Source organism: Haemorhous mexicanus, chromosome 19 (genome assembly GCF_027477595.1).
Source record: "Haemorhous mexicanus isolate bHaeMex1 chromosome 19, bHaeMex1.pri, whole genome shotgun sequence".
NCBI classification, from domain to species: domain Eukaryota; kingdom Metazoa; phylum Chordata; class Aves; order Passeriformes; family Fringillidae; genus Haemorhous; species Haemorhous mexicanus.
In genome coordinates, this window is record NC_082359.1 from 3,973,579 (window position 1) to 3,985,981 (window position 12,403).

Consider the following 12,403-nt stretch of genomic DNA (forward strand, 5'->3'; position numbering starts at 1 on the left):
GCAGAGGGAAGGTCCCTCCTGCAGGCCCTCACACAACCTGGGGCCTCACCCTGGGCTCCTCCCCAGCCCTCAAAACGTTTTGGGGCTGCAAAAGCTGATGGTGCAGTGGCAGCTGCAGTCCCTGTACTGATCTGACACAGGGCCAGGGGCTACAAACCAAAAATAAAAATCCTCAAGCTTTCTACACAACAATTGTTCTTGGCCTGGGGTTCCAGCACCCCTGATGCACTGCTGAAGAACGTGGAGTGCTCTGCAGCACTGACCACACACCCCACAGCCTTGGCATTCCCTGGACACTGCAGGGACACAGACTGTCACAGACTGTCCCCTCACACAGCTGGCCCTGCGTGAGCCTTGGACCCCAGAGTCATCCTGGTGAGGACAAAGACTTGGGGAAAAAGGTCTGCTTGAAGTGGCTGCTGGAACAAAGAGAAGCTGACAGGAGGCTTAAGGCCCGTCCCAAGCTTTCCAGCTCTGTTGCTGGAGCTTTTAAATAACTGGACTCTTGTTCTTCCTCTAAACTTTACATCACAAATAAGCATGAACACCTCGGTCTTGTTCACTGAGTGCAAGAGGAGAAAGTGTTTCAATCTGCACCATTTAATGAAAAGCTTGTACAACCCACCAAGGCATAAAACTGCAATCAGGAAATCACATGTAATAACAAAATAACTCACTGAGGCGAAATTACCACAGGTGGGAACAGCAGTAACAAGACAAATCACCCACATCTCTTGAAAATGTTTTATTTGTTTCTAAAGAGGTTGAAAACAAGCAATTCTGTAGTTCAGAATACTAAATACTATCCATAGCACAGAATGAAGAAAGAGTTTTCAGAGAAAACCATTGCACTAGACCCAGATCTACTCAGCTACTGAAGATACTGCAACAAGGCCGGTGAACAGACCCCAGGATGGCAAGGCACCTCCCACTGTGGCTCACCCCATGCTGGCTGCTGCAGCTCTGTCCCCACCCAGAGTCCTCACAGACTTGTGCAAAGTGCTTTCCCCCACAGTGGGAGGGGCTGCTTATCATTGGCACGGTCACGGTGCCCCAGGCACCAAAACAAGCACACTGGCAGCAGGTTTGCATTAATGTTGCATTTGTTTTGGGATAAAACAGGCTGTCAGCACCAAGGACAGGCAGCCTGGCATTACTAGAATCACTGAGAAAACAGAAACAGAATAAAAAGTTGCCCAGCTCCAGCCCTGGGCACAGAGGGTGCTGTATCCAGCACTCTGCTGACACTGAGGGGTGAGTTTGGCCACTTGTCACAGGAGACTGACAGTCACCCTAAGGCTGTTACTGAGGAACTCATCCCTAAACTGAATCCATCCATCTCCTTCCTCTCCCAGCTTAAGGAAGTCCTCATCAGTGACAGCAAGAGAAAACAGTTTTCCAAAAGCAGATTGCTGAAAGACACAATTATGATTTACAGAAAAATCCAGCCATTAAAAACGGTTGTCTTTACCAGAAATTCCACAGGGGAAAAGATGTATTTCAGTTCTCATGAAGAGAAAAAACTACAGAGCTATTCACAGTAGAAACAGTGCACCCCACTCTACCGTAAAATAATAATGAGTTTGTAGTGATTATTATGTTGCTGATTTTGCCCAGGAAAGGCTGCTACAAAATAATCATCAACATTCACACTTACTTCAGCCAGGCAAGTTTGGAACTTGCTACTGAAAGAGTGTTTGACGAGCAATGGAAGCAGTAATGAGCTTGCTTTTGCTGAGTGTTATGCTCAAATCAAATTCCCCACAAATCCTGAACTTTCCAGACTTTGGGCTGGCAGACTCCCAGTCTGCCTTGCTGCTAAAGCTCTTGGATCTGTTGCTGCCCTGACATTATTCAGCCTAATTAAACTGGTGGTTTTTTAACTCAGCTGACAAGGGGCACTGACACCTTTGCCACCTGTCTGGTTGCTGGGAAGCTGCCATTTCCAAGAACTTCCACGGCGGGGCTAACAAAATAAGGCAAATACAGGAGAACCTGGAAGTCTCAGGAAAAATATGAAATCAGAGTTTGTTTGCTACAGCACAGAGCAGAAGTACATTTGGTTAAGTGAAGCATTTTTTTCTGAGACTGCACTGGCCCAGAACAATTGGTCACAAATGACTGCGACGCTCATATTGGCTTGTACAGCAAAGTGGTCACGTATTTCTTCTTGTAACGGTGTGTAGCACTGAGCACCATCACTCCATCCTACAGGGGAGGGAAAACAAGTGAGCACGTGCCATGGCCAGACACCCCGGCTGCCCCTGGGCACGACATGCCCTGGCCTCTCACCTTGATGGAAAGTGCATACAGGTGGTTCAGCATGACGTGGTTGGGCTCAGGGAGCAGAGCGGGGTCGCACTGCAGAGAAAAGGGACAGTGTGACAGCAACAGAAGCCACAGTTCACTCCTCACAGCTGAGGGGTGACAAACAGCATCTGTGACCAGCCACACCCCCATACATCACTGCTGCTCCTGCTGAGTCCATCACAAACAGAGTCACCACTTCAGAACAAGCCCAGGTCCCTCCGGCTAAAACCCTCTGCATCCTCCCCAGGACCATGAATCAGGCTGTGATTATCCCTTATGTGCTTCTGGGGTCTTAACAGTTAACAAGATTAAGCTTTTGGGAGGAAAACAACATTCTAGTTTTCCATTTTAAACACAGTCAACTAGAAAAATAGATTTACTTCAGATGAATCCATCTAGACATACATAATAAGGAACTCACCAGCACAACAACTCATCCTAAGGTTTTCCCTAAGCTGTCCCTTGCCCACATTCAGATTTTTCCCCATCTGTTCCCACCCTCAAGGGCATTATTTAGCAAACCAAAGTGATGCACTCACAGAAATGCCTGTGTCCTTGTTCAGGATGACCTGCAACAGGTGTGGGGGGAGAATGGGTGGGGATTTAAAGCGCTCCTCTGCCTTGCAGACATAGGGCTCCTGGTGGTACGGTCCTGGGGGCGAACTGGACAGCTCTGCCAGAGAGATGGTAAATATTTCATCCTGAATACTTTGTAAGAACATCTGCTCTTTATAGGTACATGCAGCCTAAAGGAATCAATGGCACTAAAGTACAACTGCAGCAGCTGGTGCAATGCCAGAGGATCAGTCACTGCCCAAGAGGGGATTTAAGGTGCCCAAAGTCTGACTTGGAGGAGCTGTGAGGTTCTGGGCAGCAGAGTTCTGAGGGCACAACTGCACTTCAGAACTTCTCTGTCACCTCTGCCCAGCACTTCTCCTGCTAACACTCCACAGTGCAGGCTGCCCTACAAGGGCAAGAACATGGGATGCACCTGTGAAAGGCAACTGCTCCCCCCTGCAGACTGGGCTGTGGGAAGAGCCCTTCCAAGTCTGATCAAGAAAAGGAAACACTGCTACAGCCTGTGGGGGAAGGCATCTGCTAGCATCTCCTCCTGGCCTGCCCCACAATCACATAACACTTTCTCCAAAAAGGCTTTGTCCAGGGCAAAGTCACACAGAGCAAAACACACCCAAACACACCTCCTGCCTCAGGCTCAGAGGTCTGCTGAAGGAGGGTGGAAGGTGCTGCTTCAGTCATGGCTCCATCCCTACAGAGCTCAGCAACCAACAGGGCAAGGCTGACCTAAGACACTGCTCAAGCTAACCCCACCTCTCTCCTCTTACACTGGAACATGAAACTTAAGGCAAGAATTCCTTTTTTGCATTATTCTTTGGCAGATAATTTACACTACACTGTGAGGATGGTCCTGAGCATGTGTTATGACTGAGATGCAAATAATTTCTCCCTGCTAAAGTGCAACTCCTGGCTCCTCAGCCACCTCCTTAGCAGAGGAAGACTGAATGAGGAGCAGTGCAGGCTGTCAACGATGGTTTGATGTGGTAAAGCAGAGACTGATCCACCAGTGACTGCACTAAACCCAGCCACTGCACACAGCAGGGGCAAACAAAGTTATTGAGCACCCAGGACTTCCTCCTCATCAGAGCTGCGTTGCTTTGTCACAGGCTTCCTCCTCTGTGCATTCCCCTTTCTTCCTCTGGGCATCTGTGATTCCTGCACACATCACAGGGCCTGACACAAGTGGGGATTAATCTCTGCTGGAGCTTTAACTCAGATAAAAAGGGAAAATGAAGTTTTGAACAGCTCTAAAAAGTGTGACATAAAGTTACCAGTGAGCTCATACCAGACATGTCTGAACATTTTTGGGAGTCCACCATCAAAGCATCGAACACTTCAAAGTCAGTTTTCTTCACCTGGATGATGTTGTTGACAGTACCCAGCTGGCTGGTTACTACTGGCTGGTAAAAGACAAGACAGAAAAACCAGAATAAAAAAAGCCTGTGGGACTAACAGGTTCTCAGAACTGCACAATCAGCATTACCAAGAATGAGGTACAATTACATTTGAAATGACAAAACCAGAAGTGAGAAGAGCTCAGTGAGTGTTAGGTTAAGAGAAAGTGCAGGACTTTAAGGGCTGGGAGGGGAAAATGTCAGCTGAACCTGCCAAGCCCACAGGGCTCCAGACAAGGCAGGGGTCATTCTGGGCTGGAGTTACCTGTGACACCAGCTCTGGACACTGCGTCCTTGAGCACGTGGGGAACTGCTGGGCAGGCTGGGGTTAAAGCTCATTTTATAGCAGAGGAGGAAAAACAGGCCTGGAAGGTTTTGGGACAATTACCGGACTGTGAAAAGATCTAGAGCAGCAATAGCAACATGCTGGCACAGAGAGCCAGGAAGGCACAGGCAGCTCTGGGTTGCCAGCAGTGCTGCAATGCTCTAAAAGGCAGTTTGGCACTGGACAAGAAAAGCTTGGCATCATTTATAAACCAATGGCCAAGAGATCCTGTCCCTCACTGCATCTCCTGCCCTCTGAGCTCAGGCTGATGCTGCCACCCAGGCCAGCAGGCATCAGAAACTCTCTCTCTCCAGCCTGAACAGCCCCCTTCTCCTCTTCAGATGCCTCAATCAATAAAGAGTGACTCAAAGCAAACATTACCTCTGCAGGATCGTGTGTCCACTGCCCATCCACGAGGAACTTGTACTGGTGCTCTCCTTCTGGCAGGTCCAGGATTGCCACAAAGTTATTGTGACTGGAATTAAAGACAAACAATCAGCCCTGCAGAACTCTGAAAAGTGCCTTGGTTTCTAAGCTGTGACACACACACACTGTGACACAGAGCACAAGCCTCCTCAACGTGCGAAACCTTAAACAGGCAGGGAATCTCTGATGCAATCCAAAGGTAAGGAATCAAATTGTGATTAATGCTCAGGATAATTTCCTCGGTGACAGTGAGTGCCCCCACACTCCTGACATCTCATAACTGGCACTAAGCTTTTGTAAAGTCACTCTGACATCTTCATGTTACTTGTTAGCACAGGAGACCTCATTTATCTGCTGATGGAACAAGATCAGCTTTCTCATATTTCCTTGCCTTTCAGAATTTGCCATCATAAATTGCATTTCCCAAATGCCCATGAAATAAATGAACAATGAGCAGATAAAAGCAGCAACTCGATACTTCTGGGTTACTTTGGGTCTGAAGAGCTGCTGCTTGGCAATTTCCAAACTCCTTGGGCTGTGAACTCCCTGATTCCTCAGAAGGCTTTAGCAGCATCTCAAAAAAGCTGAGAAACAGTTGATGCTGCTCCAACGGGCCTCTGGGCCCTGCGAGCTGGGCAAAAGCCACTGACATGGCAAGGATGTGTCAGAGAGACCCTGTGCTGGAACCAGCTCCCCTTTCCACTGCCCAGGCCTGCTGCAGGCACAGACTCAGAGCAGGGACTGTTTGGGGTTATCTGTGTGCTGTGCCCAGTGAACTGACACACAGCTCACCTTCCACCCTGTGCCATCCAAGAATGGAGAAGCCACACTGTCATCAAGGCCGTGAGGAGAGAGGCAGGACAGTGGTAAATCAAGCCCAATCCCATCTCTGAGCTGACCACCTCCCTCATGGCACTGAGCACTGCCAGTCCATGGGGACACACTGCAGCAGCACTTCCTTACCTCCTTGTCAGAGGAATTTTACCCCAGTTGTTGAAGGACCCTGACAAATAAACCTCTTTCCCTCCTCCAGTCCAGCGGAAGACTGTTGGCCGAGCTTGAGTGGGAGTTTTGTCATTCACCTCCAGGTCCTGCTGCCAAGCTAGAAATTCTTCTTTCTCCAATGGAGCCTACAAGCACAATGTCTCAATCAAAAAAGGTTCTTTCCTGGCAGACTCAGACTAGCTGTACTGAACACTTTTTTTGCCCTCAGGCACCATTCTCTAAGTCTCCTACAAGCAGGTTTTGTCAGATGCAGAACACAAAATGCATTTCTAGATACTGTTCACAAGTTCATTTGCACAAATTCTGCAAAGGTGTTAAAGCCTTCCAAATCTGCAGGAAGAGTGGAAGGCAAAACAATGCTCCTCCCTCCAGCCCCAATTATACCTGCTTAAACACCAATTCACTCTCTCCTTGGCATGGGAAGGAAGGGGGATGGACAGCTTTGTGTAAACTCAATGACAAAATCCTTGCAGGTTGCAAACAGCCTCAGAGCATTCCAAGCAAGCAATGCTGGGAGAACAAACCAGCAATACCTTCATTTCCTCTGGATGGAACAGGTCTGCATCTTCAGGACTGTCCATGAGGATTTTGGGTCTGTCCCCCTCCTTGGTACTGATGGCTCCCCCTGAGCAGTCCCCTCGGGTGGCTTTGTGCCCATGGCGCTCCAGCCCCGCTCGCTCGCTGCTCGTGTTCCCCATTTCTGTGGGTCTAAAAGAGCAGGGAAAGCCAGATTGGCTCATGTACTCCTACAGCTGGAACATCAGCAGGCAGGAAAGGACACTCATCAGTAGCCTTGGGCTGTGCTTTTGAGTTGAAGAGCCTCAGCAACGTGATTAACCCGTTGTAAAGCGACACCACACTCTGAAGAAAGGCACTGAGTGACAGTTTTTAGCCACTTGTGATGATGTGCTACAGTTCTATACACGAGCACCTCTACCAGAGCCAGCCAGGCAGGGAGCTGACCAAGCAGGTCCCTGGCACACAGCACAGAGCTGTTGTGTGCCCCCCAGGCCAAGGGCTCGATCTTTGCCTCCTGCCCGCCGTGCACACAGCGCTGCACCTCGCCAGCTGCAACACCAGGGGAACCTTCTGTCGGAAGGCTCCAAAAGCAGCCTGCCTGAAATGTGCCCGCACTAGAATAAGTTCTCTCACCCTGCTGAGGATGCTGAGAGCAGCTGAAGGGGCTCTAAACAAAGAACCACAGAATGTCCCGTGCTGGAGGGCCCCACAGGGACCACCCGGGCCAGCTCCTGGCCCTGCGCAGACACCCAACGCTCCCACCCAGTGCCTGAGAGCGGTGTCCCAACGCTCCTGGAACTCTGGCAGCCTCGGGGCTGTGACCGCTCCCTGGGAACAGCTCAGTCCCGCTGGCGCTCCCTCTGTCCCCGCTGTCCTCCGGGGGCGGCAGCGCCTGCAGAGACCCAGCCCCGGGCACGCACCGGGACCTCCGCGGGGCACGGGGGGCACAGCCCGGCCTGGCAGCCCCGGGACCGCGACCCCGGGAGCCGCCCCTGCCCTGCCCTGCCCCGCCGGGCCCGCACCCACCGCCCGCCGCGCTCCCGCCGCCGCCGCCGCGCTTCCGCTTCCGCCGGGCCGGGCCCGCGCCCGCCGGGGGGAACCGAGCCCGGCTCGGCCGTTCCGGGCTGCCCCGCGCTCCATGGCGAGCTCCACGGCGGGTTCCATGGCGGGCTCCACGGCGGGCTCCCCCCGCGCCTCCTCAGCACCCACTGCTGCCGGACACGGCTCCGTGCCCGCCCCGGGAGCCGCCGTGCCCCGGGCAGCGCCTGAGGGCGGTGTTGGAGCCACGGGCAATGGCGCGTCCCTGAGCGCGGTCAGAGCGTGCTGGAGCCGTCAGCTCTGGCCTCTGGAGGGGCACAGATGGAAGGCCAAGTCCTTAAATGATAAATGTTTCCCAGCTGAAATTACACTGATACATTTCTCAAAGCATTCCCACTCACACTATCTTGTTTACCCTTGGCTCTCCCCCACCTGTTGCTGGTTTTTTACTCCTCTTTCCTCACAGCCCCGGAGCTGAGGCCTGCAGGTGTGTCACCGTTCTCTTTACAAAGAGAACGGTGCACTCTTTTTTGTCATTACTAATAGAAGCAACCTGCACAGAGACAGAAGGATTCCTACCAAATGGAAGCATCCACACACTGTAACACTGTGGGAAGAGCCGTGCCGGGATGGCTGTGCCGTGCAGCGCTGCCTGCCGCTGTCTGTGGGGAAGAGCCGCTCCCTGTTTGCCCCTGGGGGCCGAACCCCCTGCCCGGGACAGCTGCCAAGGCTGCCAGGGCAGAGTGTGCCGGCAGCTCCTCCCAGCCCTGCACACAGACCCTGCTAGAAAATGCAGCTGCTGTTCTTTTGGCATTTCACACATCTTAGTGCTCCTAAAAGCCCTGTCTCCAACCCTGCTTGTTTTGTTCTCCCCACTTTTCTTGGCCAGCACTCTTTGCAGTACAGGGTACCGTGTCTTGCCCATCACTTGCCCATCCAGGACCACTGTGATGATCTGCACAACAGCCACATGGACCCACTACAGGCTATGGTACCTTCATCTGGGGCCTGGCTTTTGCAATGTTTTTTGTTCTAGGAACCACAGAGTGGTAACAAACTGCAGGGTAAGGACTGCTAGCAGATCACGAGGCTAAGGACTGTTAGCAGATCACGAGGCTGTGGTAAGCAGTCCATGGTGGGTAAAAGCATTCATTTTAAAGTCTGGTGTTAAAAGGTGATGGTTCCTCCTTCTATGGTGATGAACCATCCTTGGTGTGCTCCATGCCAAACCTCTGGGAGCTGCTGGTCTGTGGACAGGACAGAGGCCATGGAGAAGGCATCTCAGCCTCACTGTTGCTGCCCTCTCCTCCCTGTTTTCCCTGTGTCTGCTCCCCTTTCAGGCCTGGTTCTTGTCTCCCCTGGCCCTGACAGGTGGGTGTAGCACACTCCTGGAGCAATCAGCTGTAACTCGCTTTGTCAGGTGCTGCTCCCTGAGAGGGCTGGATGACATCACACCACGAACACCTAAATCATCCCCCACCTCCTCACACACGTCTGTGTGCACGGTCCTTGCGTTCACTGGAGTGTTGTTTTCTCCCCTCAGCCTGAGTGGGAGCCCCATTCCCTCACAGCTGTTGGTGCAGGAGATGTGGGAAGTGAGGGATTAGCTAAAGACAAGCCACAGGGCCTGGCAGAGCTCAGCCTCCCACTGATTCTCTGGAACTCTGGAGTTTTGCTCCTCCCTTTAACAGCATCTGTGACTTTTTGCCTTCTTTTATGCTCTGCAGCCTGAAGGGCATAAAAACTCCCCCTCTTCCACCCCATCTGAACCAGCCTCCACATTCCAAAGGAAGACTACAAAATACCTTTTCTACCTCTGCCCCTGTTGGGGAAAAAGGACCAGGGGAAAACACAAGTAACTAATTCTGAATAAGAAATTCCCTTAAAAAAAAAAAATCACTTTCAGACTGTTCACAGCCCATAAAACAAGATAAAAGTAATTGATGAAATGCTTCATCTGGTGTCATGGCTGTGCCACACCACCTCCTAGGACAATGTGAGGTTTTAAAAGCAGAGGCTTGTAAAAGACCTGCAGGACATGAAGAACTGTGTGGTCTCTGTTAGTTGCCATGTCAGTAGCCAAAAGCAAAGCTCAGCTCCTTTTTCCTTCCCTCACACCTACCTTTTTTAGTAAACATGAGCTAGACCTGGCCTGACTATTAAATCTTCTTAGTCAGAAGTTAATTTTAAGGCAGTTCGGTTCTTGGCTCTTAAAATGATGAGACTCAGCAGAGTTAGTCAAAGTTCTGGGAATCATTACAGAGCACTTTGGGTGCTGTACAGGCTGAGGGGTCAAGTGAAGTGACATCTTTGCTACTGAGTCACTCTAACCCCTTGGAGATATCACTTACAGTCCCTCTCTATCAGCTGACTCACTTGAAGAGAGAGTAAGGGCCAAACAGAACAGGTCTGAGGTCAGGATAGTCCTGTGTTAGGGGAATGCATGTCTTGGATTAGATGGGTTGAAGAGGAACCTTACAAGCTTTTCAGGCACAAAAGTCAGGGATGACACTCACCAAACACCATGCTCTAGGCCAGAATCTCTCATTTTCACTATTTGGATTATATCTCTTGTTATTTGATTAAAATCAAAAGGCAATTAAGCCCCCACTGAATACTGGCTGAAGAGTGAACATGAGGCTGCCACGGCTCACCATGACCACGCAGCCTGCTTTGGGCTGGATACTTCCCTTCCAGTGGAGTTTCCCCTTCTCTTACCTCAGAGTAGGTGTCAAAAAGAAATGCCTTCAGCCTCAGGCTGTGCAGTTCAGAGTCCTGAAGAATCCATTGAGATCTGGCAAAATTCTTTTCCCTTGACATGATGCAAGCTTATTTAGCCAAAGAGAAGTCATTGCAAGTGGTGTGGAAGCTGACTCAGCCCTACAGCGAGAGATGACAAACCCAGAGGAGCCATCCTCAGTCGTGAGCTGGGAGATCAGATTCACACATGCCATAAATCACATTATAAAGGACACATGAGCAAGTGCTTCTTGCAGCTTGAGTGCTGTCGAGAGTGAGCTGTGTGGGAGCAGAACAGAACTTACCCCAGACTTCAAGACAGAGTTAATTTCTTACCATGCCTTGGGATCCCAAATTTGTTGCTCCATCTTTGCAGTGGCTGATGGATGTTTCCAGGCCCCCTTGTGGGTTTAGCCCCCTTTGCCAGGCTGGCAGGGAGTGCAGCAGAGGAGGTTGGGCAGCCTCCTCAGAGGCTCAGTCCCATCTCTGGGACACGTGTCCTGCTGTGTGTGCAGAACGTGCCATTGTGCTTGGGAAACGGAAAGTTGGGAGTGCACTGAAGAAATCCCTCACACACCACTGCATCCCTTCTCTGCTCCAACACTGCACACCTGCTAATTCAAAATGAGGTTGGAGGATTTTAAGAGGAAACCAACATTTAGGTAGTTTTTGAGCATGAAGGTGCTGCCTGTGGAGGCTGAGGGCTGTCTCAGAAAGGTGGAGGTCAGGCAGAAGCCCTGCAGAGCCCTGGGGGCTCCAGCCTTGCCTGGAGCTATCTCCTACAAAGCCAGGGTAGGTTCTACAGCTGGTCAAGGTTTGGTGCACTCCACCTTCCACAAAGGCTCCTGAACAGCTTACCAGGATGTTTCTAGCCAGCTTGGCCCCCATCAGTCCAGTGACTTTCCTTGTATTTAGATCTTACTTGCCTCTGGGAATTCAGCCCTTCAACTCTTCTTGCATGTGTGCACACACAAACACACAAAGTAAAAACGAATGGGGGAGATGACTCCATCTTCCCCCTTCTGAGGCAATCAGAAATAAATAACTGGCAGACCAAGTTAGGGTGCAGGGGAGGAAATGAGCCTAGAGAGAGGTGTTTGCCCACTGTTTCAGCAGAGGCACCTGAACAGATGCTGAGAGTGAGGGACACTGTGGCAGCAACCAGATACAACCTATTTCCAGGTTGAGAGGCAGAACACACTGTGAGCACATATCCAAAGACAGAGGTCCAAAAGTTACAACTTCTGGAGTCTCACCACTCATGGATCCTGGCTGCAACCATATAAATTGAAGAGCCAGTTCTGGTCTTCAGGGGAAAGCTGTAAACCCCTGGGTGTGCCTGCAGGGAGGCACCCCAAGAATTTAATTTCATATTATCCCCGAGATTTGTTTTTTTTTTTTTGGTGCAATCTGATGAAACTTACACCACGTTTTGAGTGTCTGGCTGACCCCCTTCAAACAGCAGCAAAGAACCCCCACTTATATTTAGAAGCCTCTTCTAGGATTACATATCAAGATACATGCACTGGGCTGTTTTGCAGAATGCAGCTGCCTTGTAAGAAGCCAAAGGTGCCAACATGATCCAGGAGCTGAGGCCAGCAATTTCAAGTTGCCATCTGTCTCTGCCTGTAATATGTGCAGGAAAGAAAAGGGAGCTGGACTTGAGGCATAAGTTGGTGCCTTCAGTGTGTGAGGACACTGTGTCCAAAAAAATGGAAGCCTGAAGCAGCTTTGCAGAACAAAGACTCTGTTCCTGAACCCAGGACACAGATGTTGAGTTGAAATACATCTTACTGCTTCCCACCTCCCTCTGTATCATCAAATAACATCATTCAGCACATATATCATATAACAGGGGTGTTTTCCTACCAAAAAAGGTAGCTCCAATGCAGAATAATGGACCACATCCAAATCTAGATGTGTGACAATGAAGAACAGGTAATTTCCAGAGCTGTCAGAGATAATGGAATTTGTATACATGCCCCTCTAAATAGGGAGCAGGCACAAATTCCCCAGTCAGACACCTGCATTCTGCTTTCCACACCCACTGCTGGCACTAGGGCCTTGCTGA

The 12,403-nt window shown here is 50.6% G+C and overlaps 1 protein-coding gene across 3 annotated transcripts; it reads right to left on the reverse strand.

Moving 5' to 3' along the window:
* Positions 1 to 730: 730 nt before the first annotated feature.
* On the reverse strand, positions 731 to 8,192 carry PRKAB1 (protein kinase AMP-activated non-catalytic subunit beta 1). Of its 3 annotated transcripts, none has more exons than XM_059863336.1 (8): positions 8,173 to 8,192; positions 6,570 to 6,744; positions 5,995 to 6,161; positions 4,987 to 5,080; positions 4,172 to 4,286; positions 2,850 to 2,983; positions 2,293 to 2,361; positions 731 to 2,208 (listed from the first exon to the last, which is right to left on the reverse strand). In XM_059863336.1, exons 2-8 carry the CDS (start codon positions 6,732 to 6,734, stop codon positions 2,131 to 2,133), a joined length of 822 nt encoding a protein of 273 aa, XP_059719319.1. In that variant the 5' UTR covers positions 6,735 to 6,744; positions 8,173 to 8,192; the 3' UTR covers positions 731 to 2,130. The 3 variants fall into 3 exon arrangements, with proteins under 3 accessions (XP_059719319.1, XP_059719317.1, XP_059719316.1); XM_059863334.1 differs by lacking the exon at positions 8,173 to 8,192 and adding an exon at positions 7,582 to 7,705; XM_059863333.1 differs by lacking the exon at positions 8,173 to 8,192 and adding an exon at positions 7,189 to 7,565.
* Positions 8,193 to 12,403: the final 4,211 nt, after the last annotated feature.